This window comes from Gnatocerus cornutus, chromosome 6 (assembly GCF_029298725.1).
Source record: "Gnatocerus cornutus isolate USDA-ARS CGAHR chromosome 6, icGnaCorn1.1, whole genome shotgun sequence".
Classification (NCBI taxonomy): domain Eukaryota; kingdom Metazoa; phylum Arthropoda; class Insecta; order Coleoptera; family Tenebrionidae; genus Gnatocerus; species Gnatocerus cornutus.
The window spans coordinates 18,498,460-18,517,566 of NC_142238.1; the positions used below are offsets into that span (position 1 = coordinate 18,498,460).

Below are 19,107 nucleotides of genomic sequence, written 5' to 3' on the forward strand. Positions count from 1 at the left end.
TTTTTGCTTTAGGATCAAAACTACGGAAATTACGACATTGTATAAAAAAAAGTAGAAATTTTTAGTCCGTCTAATAATAAAAATTTCTGAAAAGTCTGTTTTTTGTTCTAAAATTTTCCTAAAAGATCTCCAAACTTTATTGTTATAGGATAAAAACTGTGGATGTTTTGGAGTTATACAGGGTCCGACAACTCTTGTGTCCACCCCCAAAATCATCTTTAATTTTAAAAATAAAATTTTTCAAAATTGCATACAGTTAACAAAGCTCTAGAAGCTGACCAAAAATTTGTTTTTTTATCACTGACAGTTTTAAAAATGTAATTTTTAGGTAATTGTGAATTTTAAACACAATTTGTATTTGATTTAAGACAAAAATTCAAATATTTGTGTTACAATTATGTCGAAAAAAATTTGAATTAGCGAATATTTCCGCAAAAACTCAAAAATCGCTAAAATTATACTTCTTAGGCGTCGCGACGCCAAACAAACCGTGATAAAAACCAAATTTTTTTGTCAGCTTCTAGAGCTTCGTCAACTGTGAGCGTATGCAAATTTTCAAAATTTTGTCTTTAAAATTAAAGACGATTTTGGGGGTAGACACAAGTATGTAAAACAGGGAAAATTTTTAGTGCGTCTGATAACAAAAATTTCAAAATTTTATGTTTCTTGTTCTAAAATTTTCTTATTTGGCATAGTTGAAAAATAACAAAATTAATAAAACCTCCAAATTTTATTGTTTTAGGATCAAAATTGCGGAAATTACAAAATAAATACCTATATAAAAAAAGGTGGAAATTTTTGGTGTCTTATAATAAAAATTTCTAAAAATTTAGTCTCGTGTTTTAAAATTTTGTAATTTGGTAGTTAGTATAAAAATCAAAAATAATAAATTCTCCAAATTTTATTTCTTTAAGAATGAAACTGAAACTTACCGAATTATATAAAAAGCGGGAGAAATTTTTGATGTGTCTAATAACAAAAATTTCAACAATTTTTGATATTTGTTCGAAAATTTTCTTAATTGGCACAGTTGATAATTAACTCAAAAGTAGTAAAATCTCCAAATTTTGTTTTAGGATGAAAATTGCGAAAGTTATGAAATTGTATAGAAAAGAGGAAGAAATTTTTAGTGCGTCTTATAATGAAAAATTCTAAAAATTTAGGCTTATCTTCTAAAATTTTGTAATTTGACACAGTTTATATAAAAGTCAAAAATAGTAAATTTCTCAAATATTATTGTTTGTAAAATAAAACTGTAGAAGTTACGAAATTATATAAAAAACTGTAGAAATTTTTGGTGTGTTTGATAATAAAAATTTCTAAAATTTCTGTTTTTTGTTCTATTTTTTTTTATTTGGCACAATTGATAATTAAGTCAAAAGCAGTAAAACATCCAAATTTTATTGCTTTAGGATTAAAATTGCGAAAGTTATGACATTATATCAGGAAAAGGTAGAAATTTTTTATCCATCTGGTAATGAAAATTTCTAAAAATTCTGTTTCTTCATTGAACAAGTTGAAAATAGAAGATTCTCTAAATTTTATTGTTTTAAAATTAAAACTGTGAAAGTTTTGAAATTACATATATGTATATCTAACGGAAGAAATTTTTAGTGCGTCTGATTTCAAAAATTTCTAAAATTGCTGTTTTTTGTTCTAAAATTTTCTTACTTAGCAAAGTTGATATTTAACTGAAAAGTAGTAAAACCTCCAAATTTTATTGTTTTAGGATTAAAATTGCGGAAATTACGAAATTGTATAGAAAAAAGATAAAAATTTTTGGTTCGTGTGATAACTAAAAGTTTTTAAATTTCTGTTTCTTGTTTTAAAATTATTGTTGGTGCGCTTGATAAAGAAAATTTCTAAAAACTCTGCTTCTTATTCTAAAATTTTCTCTTTTGGCACAGTTAATAAATACATAGTAAATCCTCCAAATTTAATTGTTTTAGTATTAAAACTGTCAAAGTTACAGTATTTAAATGAAAAAATAGCAGAAAATTTGATTCGTTTGAAAATTAAACTCTTTCCAACTGCACAAAGTGTAAAATTAGTTGTATTTCAGCACACCCGGTAGTTTGATAAAGTTTTAATAAGACATTTAATGATTGACGTTTTTTTTTGTATAAATTATCGAGTATTTCAGGAACAACACGGTTCGTGCATTAAAATTGTCGTTTGCATTGCCAATTATTCCACTGAACTGAATCTCAAATAATTTATAAAAAGTTGAATATAAAATGATCCTGTTTGAACTTTGTGTTGCAATTTTTTGCAGAAACGAAAAAGACGACTCAGTGACGTCCCCTTCGATTCCAGCCGTGGTTCCCCGCGGGGACAAAGACGCCATCATAAACAGCATCGCAGATTCATATCTTAGCCATTCGAAAGACCATCACCATAAAAAGTACCGTAAACCTAGAAAGAACGTCAGGAAATACCGTAAGTGTTAGCTTTTCGTAAAACTTTTACGATTCTTGCGGGTATTTCGAAAATAAGTGATATTTAAAGTGAGTTGTTTCTTAGGTCCTCCTCGAGACTGCCGCGTCAGTGAGTGGTCTCCTTGGAGCGAATGCAGCAAATCTTGTGGAATCGGCGAGATGCAGCGTCGCAGAGAGGTGCTAAAGCACGCAAGACGCGGTGGTCGATTATGTCCCCCTTTAGTGGAGACGAAATGGTGCGGATCGGCACGCTCGTGCAACAAAGAGTACTTCAAATTCTAGGATTTTTGTCGGCACACCTGTGTTCAGTGCTCGCGCCTATATTCTCGATCAAAAACTTCCAGAAACATTTAAATGTTTGTGATTCAACTCTCAGGGTTCACGCGTTGAACTCGAAGCGGACTGTACCCTGGGTACATTTTGTAAGTATTTTTAACGATAATAAGTATTTTTAAGAAGAGACAATCGATATTTATTGATGATCGAGAGACGATCGCGGAGCCCACTGAGATTTTCAAAGAATAAAAAACGAGACGTCCTTATACAGTTTTCAGTCAGACTTCTTTTACAATAATAGGGTTACGTACGTCTAGGACTTGTATATCTTTTTTGGAAAATGTAAAATAATATTCTTACATAATTTTGTGTGTGATAAACAGACCGTTTTACTAATTTCTAAGGATAACATGCTAAATTATTTAGACATTTGTAAATATAACTATAGGTACAAAGTTGTAGGTGTTAGAACAAAATGTCAATGAGAATTTCTATCAAAAATTTGTAAGAATAAAGAACTGTTTATTTATATTGTATCAATTTCATAATGTCAATATCATTCTACCAGAAATGGTCGCTCAGCGTCAAACCAAACATGACTACTTATTAGGCACATAGGATAATTTTGTATTACATAAGTTGTATGTATGTATAATTGTACTAATAATTTTTAGTTCTTGTCATGCTCATATGTATTCAATAAAACAATAAACGTTATATTTACATAACTTCCTTTTATCACTGCGTCGAGATATGCAAATTTATAGTCTCGATCTCAATCAGACTGCGGAAACACATCACTGATCAGTATCGATAACTAATTTAGCTACGAATCAGGACGTGTCCGACAACGGCTAAACCAAACTCGACAAACTGTAGAATTGTATTACGATTCTGTACACGGAGGTTTTGACTGTAATTAGTAGTCTATTGAGAACATGGAGATCAATAGTCAGAAGGCAGGAAGACGACAACGGTACAAATTAGCCCGGAAATTTACATTTGCCACTCAAAGGAAAACTCCCTTTCTCTGAAAAATTATAACAGAAAGATATTTTGCTAAACTGTATCCTGGATTACCTGCTAAATCCCGTGACGCATATGCGTGTTAAGATTTTCGCAGTTCTCGTGCATAAATAAGTATAAAACGAGCCATTTTGGCAGGAAGTTTAAATCTCTTAATACTGCTGTTTGTGCACGGTATTTCATAAACTTCCCTGAATCCTACAATATTACAAATTTATAATTCATCGAACTTGAAGAAAACGTACTCCTTCAAGTTTTGCAACAAGAAACTTGGCGTAGACTTTCCCCAAAATTACAATGCTGCTTCATTAGGTAAGTAAACGAAGTTTTATAAGATTTAGTACAGAGCATTGTTCGGGAATTTAATTAGAAAAGTTGATTATATGTGAATGATGGAGTCTTAAGACAGAATCAATCGAATTAACCCCGACAATTTCCCAATTTTACAAAGCCCAGTCGAATAAAAAATCAGATTTTGGTTACAAGTGCAACATTGTTTAAAAGCTTTTTATCCGGTGATTTATGTTCTTTCTAATGGTTCGGCTGTCGCTCTAATTGAACGCTGTTTTTGTTGTATGGAATTAGCATTTCCAGCCGGATTTCAGTTAAATTGGAGCTGTGAGAACTTCGAAAGGGCTAATTGATTCATTATCGATAATTACTCGGCACGAATAAATAACGAGACAAAAAAGTCTCTCTTTTCCTGGCCCAATTTTAAAACTATCAACTCCAAGTGGGAGCAGTGAAGTGAAACCGAAAGCGAATGAGAAAAATCGTTGGGAAAACGTTAGCGTGTAAAATAAATCGAATCACAGTAAATTCCTTCACACGAACCGTAAATGATCTATCTACCTTTTCTTGATACGCACTTAAATTTAAATTGAAAAGTGCTCGAAAATGTAAATAATTGTCTGGTGTTGATCGTAAAAGAAGCTTGATGACGTCTAATAAAAACAAGACGGATAAAAGAAAGGATTTCGTTTTATTTCCATGTCAATTGAGTGTTGTTGGATTTTCCAGATTCTGGATAAACGAGCCGAGATTGCAGATTTAAGCACCTAGGAGGCGGCGGTGCAGGAATGCAGAAACAAATAAAAACAAAGCGGGTAATGGAAGGAAAATGGTTTTTATGAGCGGAATTGAAGTTTCAGCGGCGCTATTGGAAACATATTTCAGTGCAGATTCGCTGAAATTTGTTTCGAATCTTGTAAACATTTAATTGTTTGACCCGGCAGTGATTTACTCCTCTTTTTGTTCGCTCGTGCAATATGCCACCAAAACAAGTCCCAACTAACCAAACAATTCACATTCTGCAATATGAACTTAATAACGCTCTCACATTCACCACAACCACCGATAATACCAGATAATCCATCGGCGCTGTGAAAAACCCCTTCATGGACGTTACGAAACCAACCCATAAACTAAAAAGGTAAAAAAAGCAGTGAAGATGCTTGATAAAAGCCTCAGATGACTATAAAAGTTTCCCCGCTGTCAAGTACTGAAACTGACGGAAAAAGGAAAAGGAAGCCTGAAGAAGATGTTCGAATAGTAAAAGACGGTTTCAGAATCATAAACATAAAGAAGGGCCCGCGTGTAAGTATAACACAAATCTTTGGAATTGATGGGTTTTATAGTCGGCTATTGCAAAGGAAACGCGAAATGGATATGCCCGCGTTATTGAACTTATGCAAATTTTTCAGGTGCGATAGGTACGAATGGAGATTAGATATTACCACTCGTAAATTTTATGGATATTATCTTTGGTGTTATGATGTGACGTGGAATGGAGGAGGAATATTTAATTAAAAGAAAATACGAACGTTGGGTTTATGCGCTATGAATTTTTTTGCTTCGAGAGGATGCGACAGAAAGGGGGAATAAGAACAGGAGCTGTCAGATCGGTTTGGCTTTATGAGAGAAGCGCAAAATAAAATGTATTTGAAATGTAAAGCTCATCACGTGCACGTGAAACGTGATTTTTCAGATATCGAAAGTGTCTTCTCACTTAAATTTTCCACAAAATTCAATACATTTCCAAAAGTAAACCCCACACACATTTGCAAATTCCTCTCGTGGCGCAATTGTGTTTGCAGTTTACTCAAGCAGAAAACAAGAATATTCTTTTATAAATTCCCATCCGTCGCTCTTTTGTGTTGCCGACAATAATCTTCGCCGTCGGCGCTTTCTAATATAAAACTTGTAGCACATAAAACGAAAAATAATCGGATTGCCGGCAATTCACGCGTCTTAACTTGAAGATGTTCTTTCTTATCTCGAATAATTTGCAACTCTCCACAGAAACATCAACACACACAACAAACCCGAATATCTCGAATTGAATGCGTCGCATCTCAAGGGTGCTATCGACGGAGGTTGTCGCGGAACAAAGCTTCTTACGATCTGGGTCAACCCAAAGTGGGGTTTTTGAAATTTCAAATTTGGAATTAATTAAAGGAGACTCAAATGTATGCGAAACGAAAATCATCTTTCTTTGGCGGCTTAATGTACTGCAGTTCAATCCATCTCGTGTAATTCCAACGTGACAGGGCGCAGCTTTGAGGATGAAAAATGAATTACCTCCAAGAATAATTTTCTTTGCTATCTAAATACAATTAATTTAATGAAAGGAAGCGGGCGGACAGGAGAAATTACCAGCGTGGCGAAGTATTTTTAGACGTGTGTCTACAATTGCACGATTTGTGGAGGTTAAAATAATTCTCGCGTGCTTTAGTTTTACCTCTGTTTCTACAGATCTCTTCTTATGGTGGCCACTATTTAGAATATTTTTAAAATTCTATAATCGAATAAATCCAATTGCAAATATCGAAAATAGAGTTTTATATTTCATCCATTACTGCAAAGAATAAATAAATAAATAATTCAAACGAATCTGGAAAATCACTTACGTTCGAAAAAGCTTCAGGGATTGAATTAACCGGAGCAAACTGACTGAAATGTAGACGTGTGAAGTAAAATATGTGTGTAATAATTAATAATGCCCATAAAATTGAAAATTTTCCAGGCGGTTTAAATAAATAAATAAATAAATAATTAAAAACTTACACTTTTGATTGTTGATTATCCTGGCGCATCCACCATTTATAACAAAATTTTATTTCGTAGAAATCTAATCTGCAGATTATTAAATTGAAGGCAACAAAATGAAAATATTGACACAAATCAAAATTATATGAATATCTTTGAATGATGCACCTTTCATTCGCTTGGTCTTTTAACAATGATAATAATTAAGTTTTTGATAATTAATTACTAAATTATTAATATACTTTCTTTGATGCTGCTAGATACAATATTTTTAGTGTCCAGCCTTATAATTAGAATAAATAATTGACTTCTGTTTCAGTGAGATTTCAGTTGAAAACTGCTTCAAATTTATATTTTATTCCCATTGATCTGCCCTGAGGTCTTGAGGTTTGTCAGTGGAAAATTGTGCGACTTTTATCAATTATGGATAACGCTCACGGTTCCGCGGTCAGGACCGGAATAAGGTTGAATTTATCACCTGAAATTTTGTATCAACAAAAGGAACACCTCATTCAACACTCTGAAAGGTGCACAAATTCATATTTTCACACAAAAAAATAGACATTTCATTAGATCAAATACAGTTTTTGCGATTTAGTGGTCCTAAAAACGGAATTAGCGCTTATTCATTCAAATCTTCAGCTCGTGCTTCTCCGCTCATCGGGTGAAGAAAATCCGATTTCAACCCTGGCAACCACTGAAAAATTCAGTTATTAGATCAGAGACTGATACTGATAACTGTAATTATTAATCCTCCCTGGTTATATAAGCCAACTCTGATTAAAAAATCATTAGTTGCAAGCTTCGACGTGGAAATGTCGCCACCGAAAGATTTCCTGCAGTTTAGCCTGAGATTCCTTCAAGGAAGTGGTTTAGCGTACAACAGCTCAAATCTCAGAAAGATTTTCTCGCTGTGCGTTCTTCTACCAATGGCACTAATCGTGGATGTTTGCGTCGTTTGTGATTACAAATACGTCCAAAATGATATTAGGAAATTAGCGGCGGTGATGGAATCGACGTCTTCATTCGGACAGGTTTGTTTACAATATCGATATTTTTTACGCCGGCCGGTGTTAGCTTTTAGCACGAACTTCTGTTCTTGTAATGGGGCAAAAAATCATCCGGAAGATTCTCAAGCAAAAGAAAGAGTTTTGGAGATACGATATGTTTGGAGAGGAGTTCGAGAAGTTGCTCAACAGTAAAATAATTTTAACAATAAATGTCGTTAAAATCATGTGGGTTTTAAGTGGAATTCTTGCAAGTTTGTTGTGTGCTTCTGCGCTTCTGGAAGAAAAGAAACGGCTACCTTTAGAAAGTTGGACTCCTGAAGATAATATCTTGTTTAGTGCTCTTTTCAGCTTGCAAACTCTCTCCATAATTGAGATAATTTATTTAGTGGGAGCATTTGACGGTTTGTACATTTTAATCTGCGTTGAAATAAGTAACCAGATCTTACTGTTATGTATGAAACTCAGAATGATCCGTCTGGGGAGTAAAACCAACGAGGATTGTTTCAACGAGTTGGTGCAGTGTACTCGACATCATAATCTACTCTTGAGGTAAAAAATCAGATTCTAGATCTTGAGGGTTATAGTGGTTTTGTTTCAGACTTCACAACAATCTGAATAAAGTATTTTCTGTTTATTTTCTTGTCCAGTATGGTCTGACTATTCTCGCTTGTTCTGTAGAATTCTACGTATTGATGTACATGTAAGTAAACAAAACGAAACTTCAGTATTTGCACGTTATTTGTAGAGAAATATCCGTGGAAGACGCTCTTAAGTGTATTTTTTACGTAGCCGCTTTGCTGTTTCAAGTTGGGATGTTTTTCATGCCGGCAAGCGACATCGAAGCTGAGGTGAGAGGAAAAATTGCGATTCCACTGTCTTGACACTCTTTCCAGGCTGAAAATCTCGCCATAGAAATTTACAACGTGAACTGGGAGTTTTCTGGCGATACAAAAATTCGTAAACAACTCTTATTTATGCTGATGAAGGCACAACAGCCGCTGTCAATGATGGGAGGAGGAATGGTTTACATCAACAGAAGTGAATATCTTGTTGTACGTTTTCACGAAAATCCGGCGAATTTTCTAATGGCGAGTTTTAGATATTTAAAATGGCCTTTTCTATTGCGACAATTTTGGGAGGGATGAATAATTAGTCCAAGAGAAATTAGTTAGATTGGCGGCACTTAATTTCACTGAAATAGAAAATTGATCGTTGTGTAAGTCGTAGAAAAATAGTTTTAAATAAAATGGGTTTCCAGTTTGCGTTGTTTTAATTTCTCAACTGTAAGAAAATTAAAGACAGTTTTTCCTGTCTCTGCTTTGGCAGAAATTTCTCCTTGAATTTTCAAGAAAATTTCGCAACAAAGGAAAAAACTTTGGAGATACGACATGTTTTGAAGGGAGTTCGCACAGTTTCTTAACAGTAAAATGCTTTTAACAAGAATGTTGTAATCACTATGTGTAGTTTAGGCGGAATTCTTTCATTTCTCTCATGTGTGTCTTCTTTACCGACACACAATAGCTACCTTTAGAAAGTTCCACCTTTAAAAATAATATTTTTTATCCAAAATGCACTAATAAAGTAGTCTTTATTCTTTCATTTGAGACAGATAAAGTACTTTATTTTTCTCTAGAAGCCATAATAGTATATCAAGGAACGTGTTTTAAAATGGCCAATTTGGTGCACGAGTTCCCGGTGTACAAAACGAACCGTAGGCGAGTTTTGTATGGGATGAGTGCACCAATGCCATTATAAAACAAGTCCTTTATACTATTTTTTCGAATTTGCACCCTTGAAATTAAATTTTCCAATTCTAAGACTTTTCGTTTTACACGATTGGTAATGGTTTTGTAACCACGACTTGCCACTTGATTTTCACATTTAATTTAAAATTTGACATTTATTGAGTTTCACTGTCACTGAATTTTCACATAACGTAACCTAACCTCACAGCCAGTATTCACATCTATTATATTTAGGTACAATTGTTGACCGCAAAGGACAATTCAATTATATTGATACATTTTTTATTCACGCAGCAATTTATTAAACACGAATCGTAAAATCCAAATTGACCAAAAACTTGACAGGAAACAGGTGACAGTCAGACTAATTAGTTCTGTCAATTCTTAAAAACAAAATTTCCTACTTTGATTTTTTTTTATAGATATAGTTCGTACAGTGAGAGTTTGAATGACAGAAAAGTCACTAAATCTACGCGCGAAATTTAAAATAACAAAGTAACCCCAGTTACTGACAACCCTGTCAACCCATTTCGCGTAGGAATTTAGTGTTTTTAGTGTATTTTGTAGCATAATTAGCTGCCAACCTATATGTCAACTGTCGAAATATCCCAATCTCTCACCGGATATGCTATACCTACATATAAACGACTCCAAATTGAGTACTCTAATGCAAGGTTCCTAAATTAAGCAGGTTTGCTCGTTACTAAGGCTGAAACTCCACCCTCTTTTGGTTGCTAGGGACGTGTGACCATAAATGACGTCATAAGAAAGTTCTGTTGATTGTTTTGGGGTGTAAAAACATTGTTGATCGCCAATGTTGTTTAACAAAGTTCTTGAGGAAGCATCAAAGTGTTAAAAATTGCTGTTTTAAATAATAATAGCAATGAAAAAATTCAATTGGAATTTAAAAGAGCTTTCCAATGACGTATTCGCGCCAGTTCAAGAGGCCTGCTCCTATTGGCTCAAAACTTTGTAGCAAACCTGTTAATTTTAGTAACCTTGACTCTAATGGACCTATTAAAGCGGCAAATTCGAAAATAGTATATTATGAAATATATACTTATATATCGCTGCGCTCGTCGTATCGCAAAGTAGTAAGTGCGGTAAAATGCATTATGAACAAGTATCATACGCTATTTTTTCTATTTCGCCTTATTTTAAACGAAAAAACTAGATTTCAAAATCTAGGGAATTTTAGGGTAGTTGGCATTTGCAAAATGTTCAGGAAAAAAAATCGAAGTAGCCAAATCTAATTTCAGTCTGTTTGACAGGTGTGACGTTTTGAGGTTACCGGAGCACAAGAGAGCCAAGAGAGCGAAGGTGTTGATCATGATCATGATGGTTCTCTTGCATCCAAAGAGTTTTTCTCAGATGAATTATTAAGCCAAGTACAACAAGAAATAATAGTGTATTGATCGATTTATCATGGTTTATCAAAACCAAAATCTAAATTGTCAACGTTGACGGCAGGTTGACGGTTTGTCTGCTGCAAACCTAAGAAAAATATAAGTTCCTGGAAATATTGGCACGGGATTGGTCCATTACAATACCGAAATACGCTCAAACGCGTATCGAAATATCTTCATTATGAACGCGAAATAGAAAGATATCTATTATTTATCTACATTTTTAATTCTAGAACTATAAACGGCTAATAAAAAACTGAAGAGTAGTGTGTACAAGAAATAGAAAAATTTCATTTTTATAGATGTTTCAAGGATCTGTAGATCATTTTTTAAATTCAGAGTTTTAGATATTTACAATGACTTTTTCTCTTTCATGCTGGAAAAAATTAATAAATGAATATTGACCAGATAGTAAGACAGTTGAAAGCTCTGATTTGTGAGCAGCCAAATTAACTGAAATGTACATGAGTGAATTGTAGTTATACCAGCTAAAAATGCAACAATAATTAATAAATATAACTTTAGAATTTATTGTAATGTGTTATAAATTTGTTAAAACCAAACTGTTATTAAATTGGTTGTCCATTTCAATTTGATATAATTTTTTATGTGCACTATTTCAAAATAAAATTTGAATAAAATAAACGTTCAATAGAGTTATCGAATAATTATACAAACATTGTTAAAATAGCAATGGTAGTATCGTCAAAAAATGATCGAAACTTGCAATTAGAAACTGCTTGAAATATCCATAATATTCTTATTGATTTACCTCAAAGCTCCTGAAGGTTTTTATGCAAGATTGCACGACGTTTATCAATTATGAATAACAGTGACAGTTCCAGGAAACAGAGTCGGACTTGGAATAAATTCCTTAAAAAAATATTGAAAAACTTAGAAAAGACTCTTAGGTGTCAAATTTCAGATCACTCGAAGCTACAGTCTAACATTTTGACAATTTTATATTAGCTAATATTAGGATGAAATTTGATAATTTAAGGTCTCAAACCCAAAATTTCAAGCTTTCAACTTTTAACGGTAAGTCGTAAAAATTTTAATTATGCCCCTCGTCTGAAATTCTTGTTTTGTTTTTCTTTGCGCGAAGAAAATTCGAGTTCAACCCTGACAGTCACTGAAAAATTCAGTCAGTAGATCACAGACCAATAACAGTAATTATGATTTCCATCCTGGGTATATAAGCCAATTCTGATTAAAAAATCATTAGTCGTAAGCTTCGCCGTAGAAATGCCCACACAGCGAGATTTCCTGCAGTTTAACTTGAAATTCCTCAGAGGAAGCGGCTTAGCGCACGATAGCTCAAAACTACGGAAGTTTGTCTCGTTATGGGTTCTGCTACCGATGGCACTAATAGTGGATTTTTGTGTGATTTGTGACTACAAGTACATCCAAAATGACATGAAAAAATTAGCGGGTCTCATGGAGTCAACCTCTTCGTTCGCCCAGGTAAATTTTTCCCTTCCCTTTGTCTAACTAAAACAACTCGATTCAGCTTTTAGTACGAAAATTTCTTCTTGTTTTTTACCAAGAAATTTACCAGAAAATTTTGCGACAAAGGAAAAAACTTTGGAGATACGACATGTTTGGAGAGGAGTTTGAGGAATTTCTTAACAATAAAATGATTTTAACAATAAATATCATAAAGACCATGTGGGTTTTATGTGTGATTCTTGCAGTTTTAGTGAGTGCACCCACTTTTTTGTCCGACGAGAAAAAACTACCTTTGGAAAGTTGGACCCCGGAAAATAATATTTTATTCTTCGGTCTTTTCATCTTACAAAATCTGTCCCTACTGGAGATAATGTATCTGCTCGGAGTCTTCGACGCTTTTTACATTTTTATTTGCATTGAAATTAAAAATCAACTTTTGTTGTTGAAGAAGAAACTACAAACGATCCGACTGGATATAAAAACCAAAGAGAAGTGCTTACAAGATTTGATTAAGTGCACCCAGCACCATAACCTCCTGTTGGAGTAAGTAAAAATTGTAATTTAATACCACAATTTTTGCGACTTTTTTTCAGACTTCACCGAGACCTTAATAAAATTTATTCAATGTATTTTCTTATCCAGTATGGTCTCACAGTTCTGGCTTGTTCTGTGGAATTTTACGTGTTGTGTTACATGTAAGTAACAGGATATTTTGTTAAATTTTGCACATTATTTGTAGGGAAGGATCAGTGGAAGATGTTCTTAAATGTATTTCTTACGTGGCTGCTTTGTTGTTTCAAGTTGGAATGTTTTTTATGCCCGCAAGCGATGTCGAAGTTGAGGTGAGTTTTGTTAATCAAATTTACTGTAAAAAAATTATTTAAGGGCGAAAATCTTGTTGTTGAAATATACAACGTAAACTGGGAGTTTTCTAATGATAGAAAAATTAGAGAACACCTCTTATTTATGATGATGAAAGCGCAACGGCCTCTGGCAATGATGGGAGGAGGAATGGTTTATATCAACAGGAGTGAATATCTTGTTGTAAGTAATTTTCTCCGATTTAAATAATTTTTTATAATTTTGTTTTAGATATTTAAAATGGCGTTTTCTATTTCAACGCTTCTCGCTGGAATGAATAATAAATAATAAATTAACAAGATATGTAGAACCTTTTAAATTAGTGAGCACCGAAATTCACTGAAAAATAGAATTGCTGCAATAAATTAAAGAAACTTTGAAAGTTATGATATTAAAAATTGTAGTATCTTATAAATAAAAATTAAAATTGAGTCTTATTTGAACTAATATTATTTTGCTCTAGTTAGAGATTTACGCTATTTTAAAATTGAGACAATATTTTTTATAGTTTTGTCTTATTAATTTTCCTGAAGGTTTATTTCTAAAATGTTCATTATCTGTGTCAAAGTGCAAAAATTTAGAACAAAAAATAAAAATTTTAGAAAAGACGAACCAAATATTTTTAACTTTTGTTTAGTAAAATTCGTATCTTTGTTAGTTCTTAACTTATGACAACGAAATTTTTCGAAGATTATTATTTCTAACGTATTTATTTACTGTGGAAAAATTTAGAACATAAAAATTGAGATTTTAAAAAAAATTATTTTAGAACGAACCAAATATTTTTATCTTTTCTTAATGAAATTCGTATCTTTGTTAGTTTTTTGGTTATGACAATGAAATTTTGGGAAGTTATTAAATCTAAAGAATTTATTTACTATGCTAAATTACAACATTTTAGAACAACAAAGAGAGATTTAAAAAAATTGTATTTTAGAACAAACCAAATATTTTTAATTTTTTTTTAATACAGTTTTCATAAAATTCGTATCTTTGTTAGTTTTTTGGTTATAACAATGAAATTTTGGGAGGTCACTACTTCTAATGAATTTATTAACTGTGTCAAAGTGCAAAATTTTAAAACAAAAAATTGAATTTTATAAAATTTTATTTTAGGACGTATTTTTATTTTGTATTTTTGTTAGTTATGTCAATAAAATTTGTGGAAGTTATTTTTTCTAAAATGTTTAATAATTAAACCAAAATGAAAAAATTAAAACAAAAAATAGAGATTTTAAATTTTTTTATTTTTGAACGAACCAAATGTACATTTTTTCAACTTTTGTTTAGAAAAATTCGTATTCTTGTTAATTTCCAAGTTATAACAATGAAATTTTGGAAGGTTACTATTTCTAGAGCATTTATTAACTGTGCCAAAGTGCAAAATTTTAGAACAAAAAATTGAGATAAAAAAAAATATTTTAGAACGAACCAAATAAATTATAAAAAACTCGACTAATAATAATAGTAAATGAATAATTTTCATCTATGATTTTCCATTCTTACTAGTAAAATCATTTTAGTATTAATTTCACTTGCTTGTCTATGTAGTTATTGAAGGTTAAGAAATCTTTAAATGATCAAATATTAAAAATAAGATTTTCTATTTTGAGTATTATTTTATAAATAAATAAAAAATAATGCAAACATAGTTATAAAAGTTTTTTTAAATACATGTATATCAAAATATGTGTGTAAATATTTAATATTTAATGTAAATATAAAAAAATTTACTTACAAACAGTAATAACAAATAAAGTATTGCCAACCCGGCGCATTCACCATTTATAACAAAATATAATTGAGATTTGACAATCGTTCACAAGCTAAATTACTAAAAAAATATTATTTGTAAATTATAAAACTGAAGACACAATGAAATTTGTTCTAATGCATCTCTCATTTCAACCAAAAATAGTACAACTTTTACAACAAAATCTTTGAATCAAAAGACGCACACTTAATAGTTCGGCTTGTTTTTTAACAATGATAATAACTTCAAGCCACTTTGAATTAAGTACTAAGTTATTAAATAATGTTCTTTGATACTAAACGTAAAGTTTCGATTTTTTTAGTACTAATACAGCCGTATAATTAGAATAATAAATTAACTTTTCTTTCAATAAGTTTAAAATTCATAGGGACTATTTTATTCCCATTGATCTTTTTTGTCAGTGGAAAATTGTGCGACTTTTATCAATTATGGATAACAGTTTTGGGGAACAGTGTCGGACTTGGAATAAGTCTACAAAGACAGTGTGGGGAAATTTAGTCTCACAGTTCAGTTCAGTGCACTTCGAGTTCAACCCTGGCAACCACTAAAAAATTCAGTCAGTAGATTACAGATTAATAACAGTTATTAACATTTCCATCCTGGGTATATAAACCAGTTCTGATTAAAAAGCCATTTGTTGTCAAAATGCCCACAGAGCGAGACTTCCTGCAGTTTAACCTGAAATTCCTCCGTGGAAGCGGCTTAGCGCACGATAGCTCAAAACTTCGAAAGTTCTTTTCGTTATGTGTGCTCCTACCCATGGCACTAATAGTGGATTTTTGTGTGATTTATAACTTTAAGTATGTCGGAAATAACATGAGGAAATTATCAGGACTTATGGAGTCAACATCTTCGTTCGGACAGGTAAACTTTTCCCTTCCCTGTGTCTTACTAAATTTGTTGCAGCTTCTAGTACGAAAATTTCTCCTTGTATTTTACCAAAAAATTTTCAAGAAAATTTTGCAACAAAGAAAGGAACTTTGGAGATACGACATGTTTGGAGAGGAGTTCGAGCAATTTCTTAACAATAAAATGATTTTAACAATAAATGTTATAAAAACCATGTGGGTTTTATGTGGAATTCTCGCAACTTTGGTGTGTGTGCCCACTTTTTTGGACGACGAGAAACGACTACCTTTAGAAAGTTGGACCCCGAAAAATAATATTTTATACGTCGCTCTTTTCATCCTACAATATGTGTCCCTGTTAGAAATAATGTATTTGTTGGGAGTCTTCGACGCTTTTTACATTTTTATTTGTGTTGAAATAAGAAATCAACTTCTATTGTTGAGGAAAAAACTTCAAACGATCCGATTGGACATAAAAACCAAAAAAAAATGCTTGCGAGACTTGATAAAGTGCACGCAACACCATAACATCCTGTTAGAGTAAGCAAAAAAAAACATTTAATGCCAGGATTATAGCGGCTATCTTTCAGACTTCATCACGACCTGAATAAAATTTATTCTACTTATTTTCTTTTCCAATATGGTCTCACTGTTCTGGCTTGTTCTGTGGAATTTTACGTGTTGTTTTACATGTAAGTAAATAAATATTTTGTTAAATTTTGATCGTTATTTGTAGGGAAGGATCAGTAGAATATATTCTTAAATGTATTTCTTATGTGGCTGCTTTGTTGTTCCAAGTTGGAATGTTTTTCATGCCGGCGAGCGACGTTGAAACTGAGGTGACTTTTGTTTATACAATTATCAAGGTTAAAAAATTTAAACTCATTTCAGGGCGAAAATCTTGTTGTTGAAATCTACAACGTAAACTGGGAGTTTTCCAATGATAGAAAAATTAGAGAGCACCTTTTATTTATGATGATGAAAGCACAACGACCTTTGGCCATGATGGGAGGAGGAATGGTTTACATCAACAGAAGTGAATATCTTGTTGTAAATTTTTGTCGTAGAGTTGTGCAAATTTTTTAAACTTAGTGTTTTAGATTTTTAAGATGGCGTTTTCCATTGCGACACTTTTGGGAGGAATGAATAACTAAAAATTCAGGATACTTATTTTAATTTTATTTGATAAGCACTCAAATTCACTGGAATGTAGAGTAGATGTGTCAATTGTAGTACATACTTGTCGCACTATAGAGTTTCATTTAAATGTAATAAATAAACAAAAATTAATTGCATTCCCATTTAGAAATAAATTGCGTTTTTAATTTAGATTTTTATTTCGATAAGTATTCTTCAAAACTGATCTTTTCGTAAAACGAAACTGAACTTGAATTTTGGAAAACCGTAAAGAAAAAAGTTGTTTGTTAAATGTATTGCACTCATTTCTGTTTCACCCTGTATACCCTATTTAGATTTTTAAAAGGGCTCCTTTCATCGCCCCAATGTTAGGGAGAATGGATAAATAAGGAAACGGAGGAAACACGTTTGGAAAAACTCGAATCGAGTTATAAGCAGCACGGAAAGTACGTTTCAAATACTAATAATGATTTATATAAGTTTTCAATTTTCATGTAATAAGCAAATAATCTACAAATTAAATTTTATTTTAATTATCAACAGTCTTGAGTAGGTTTCAACAGCTGTTTTCTCTTCCGTTTGTATCCCTCCATGCAAATTTCCGCTCAAGTGCTCAATTTTATTTCGCAACGTACACAATTATCTTGGCTCTAGCATATGTTACGAGCAATCATTCTTGTAAAGTGTCAGAATTTAATTATAAATATTTCCCGGCAAGGAAAACAATGTTTAAAGAAGAGTGTCGACAATGAAGACATCTGGTAAATACAGACTGCAATTATAATAATGAGCGCGTTCATTACCGACTGTTGCGTTAGCTAAAATAAAGAATAAATTGGCAACCGCAAAATGTGCCCTTCATAAGCTTAATTATCGTGTTGTTTATTTAACTGCAGTTTATCGTAATTAGGTCACTACTAATTACAGTTAAAAAGGCATGTGTAGAGCGAAACAATTTTCCGTTTCCGATTTTAATAATCCAACCTCCTACATTTTATTGATTTGTTTCTCATTTCTAGAAAATGTTTATCAATTTATGAATCACACAACGTACTTGGGGTTTAGATAAATTCTTACAAAACTGAAAGGAGACAGCTCGTTTCCGCTGAAAAATTTAGAATCCAAACTTCTTGTTAAAGACACAGAAAATGGTTACGAATGTATAAAGGTACGTTTTTCTATTTTTCTCAATTTTCGGTTCGTATGAATTTTCTTTGATTGCGCCCTACAATTCTTATTACTCACTTACAAGCAAACGTTCCACTTTTCTTCTCATTTTCTATCACGAATTTTTTATCTTTTTAGGAGACTTCATAGGTACAATTTATTAAAAATTAAATCCAGTGCAGCACACGTAACGTATGCTCCAGTGCCACGTAGCGCTGGATAAATCGATTTTTAATAAATGCTAGTCACCAAGTTTCCAGCATTTTGTACAGAAAATTAAATTTTAACATTTTAGTCATCTATTTTTATTCAATCTCTGCAAAAATAAATTTAACCAGATTAAAGACTTTAAAAATAATAGGGAAAATATTTAGAAAAGTTTAATTTAAGTTTAAAAGTCTAATTCCACTATTTTTAGTAAATCGAGAAAAGCGCTCAATTTTTTCTCTTAGAATTTTCACGTGCATACCTGGGTCAGTTTGGAATTGAAACCTACACTACAATCCATATTTTACACTATTGATTGCGCGATTCTTTAGAATATCTGACGCAAATTAAGCAATAATGCATTAGACTTCCCTGCGGTCAAGGCGTATTGACCGCAGTCTATTTAAAAATTCTTCTACTAATTCAGAGTTTTGATGCAACGAAATTAACAACAAACGTGGCAAAGTTGCGACTAAATAAATTACAACTCTATTTTACAACTATCAGGTTTGAGATAAACCGTTTTATCATTCATCTCCAACTCTGCAAACATCCCCAAAGTTAGATGAAGAATTTTTGATATTTTCGTGGGTCCCATAAATCTCCGCGTTTCCATGTCCTTTTGTGCCATAAATTGGTTTGGACTTCTACGCTTTCACTAGCGACCCTTCCAACTTCAAGGGTCATATTAAATCTTAATTAAGGTTAGAGTTGA

At 32.2% G+C, this 19,107-nt stretch overlaps 3 protein-coding genes across 3 annotated transcripts in view; all 3 read left to right on the forward strand.

Annotated features, from left to right (window-relative positions):
• mspo (M-spondin) overlaps positions 1-2,810 on the forward strand; it is a 56,661-nt gene extending 53,851 nt beyond the window's left edge. Inside the window, exons 6-7 of the mRNA XM_088039040.1 lie at positions 2,276-2,439; positions 2,524-2,810. Coding sequence (XP_087895166.1) covers positions 2,276-2,439; positions 2,524-2,720 — 361 coding nt within the window. The 3' untranslated portion in view covers positions 2,721-2,810. The remainder of the gene's footprint in view (positions 1-2,275; positions 2,440-2,523) is intronic.
• Positions 2,811-7,211: 4,401 nt separating this feature from the next.
• LOC148173627 (uncharacterized) lies at positions 7,212-8,979 on the forward strand. The gene is made up of 9 exons (XM_088039902.1): positions 7,212-7,315; positions 7,362-7,385; positions 7,431-7,528; positions 7,584-7,822; positions 7,866-8,347; positions 8,397-8,498; positions 8,544-8,646; positions 8,692-8,850; positions 8,898-8,979. The coding sequence occupies exons 1-9, from the start codon at positions 7,212-7,214 to the stop codon at positions 8,949-8,951; spliced, it is 1,365 nt and encodes a 454-aa protein (XP_087896028.1). The 3' UTR covers positions 8,952-8,979.
• Positions 8,980-11,929: 2,950 nt separating this feature from the next.
• LOC148173628 (odorant receptor 23a-like) lies at positions 11,930-13,547 on the forward strand. The gene is made up of 8 exons (XM_088039903.1): positions 11,930-11,987; positions 12,055-12,093; positions 12,193-12,413; positions 12,460-12,941; positions 12,992-13,093; positions 13,138-13,240; positions 13,284-13,442; positions 13,491-13,547. The coding sequence occupies exons 1-8, from the start codon at positions 11,930-11,932 to the stop codon at positions 13,545-13,547; spliced, it is 1,221 nt and encodes a 406-aa protein (XP_087896029.1).
• The last annotated feature ends 5,560 nt before the right edge of the window (positions 13,548-19,107 follow it).

Excerpts from the sequence above, each read along its gene's own strand:
- LOC148173628 (XM_088039903.1), top strand. The coding sequence starts at position 11,930 with ATGAAATTTGATAATTTAAGGTCTCAAACCCAAAATTTCAAGCTTTCA. Across the intron at positions 11,988-12,054 it reads CAAGCTTTCAACTTTTAACG|AAAATTCGAGTTCAACCCTG; the intron begins GTAAGTCGTAAA and ends CTTTGCGCGAAG. Across the intron at positions 13,443-13,490 it reads ACAGGAGTGAATATCTTGTT|ATATTTAAAATGGCGTTTTC; the intron begins GTAAGTAATTTT and ends ATTTTGTTTTAG.
- LOC148173627 (XM_088039902.1), top strand. The coding sequence starts at position 7,212 with ATGGATAACGCTCACGGTTCCGCGGTCAGGACCGGAATAAGGTTGAAT. Across the intron at positions 8,348-8,396 it reads CATCATAATCTACTCTTGAG|ACTTCACAACAATCTGAATA; the intron begins GTAAAAAATCAG and ends GTTTTGTTTCAG. Across the intron at positions 8,499-8,543 it reads TTCTACGTATTGATGTACAT|AGAAATATCCGTGGAAGACG; the intron begins GTAAGTAAACAA and ends CGTTATTTGTAG.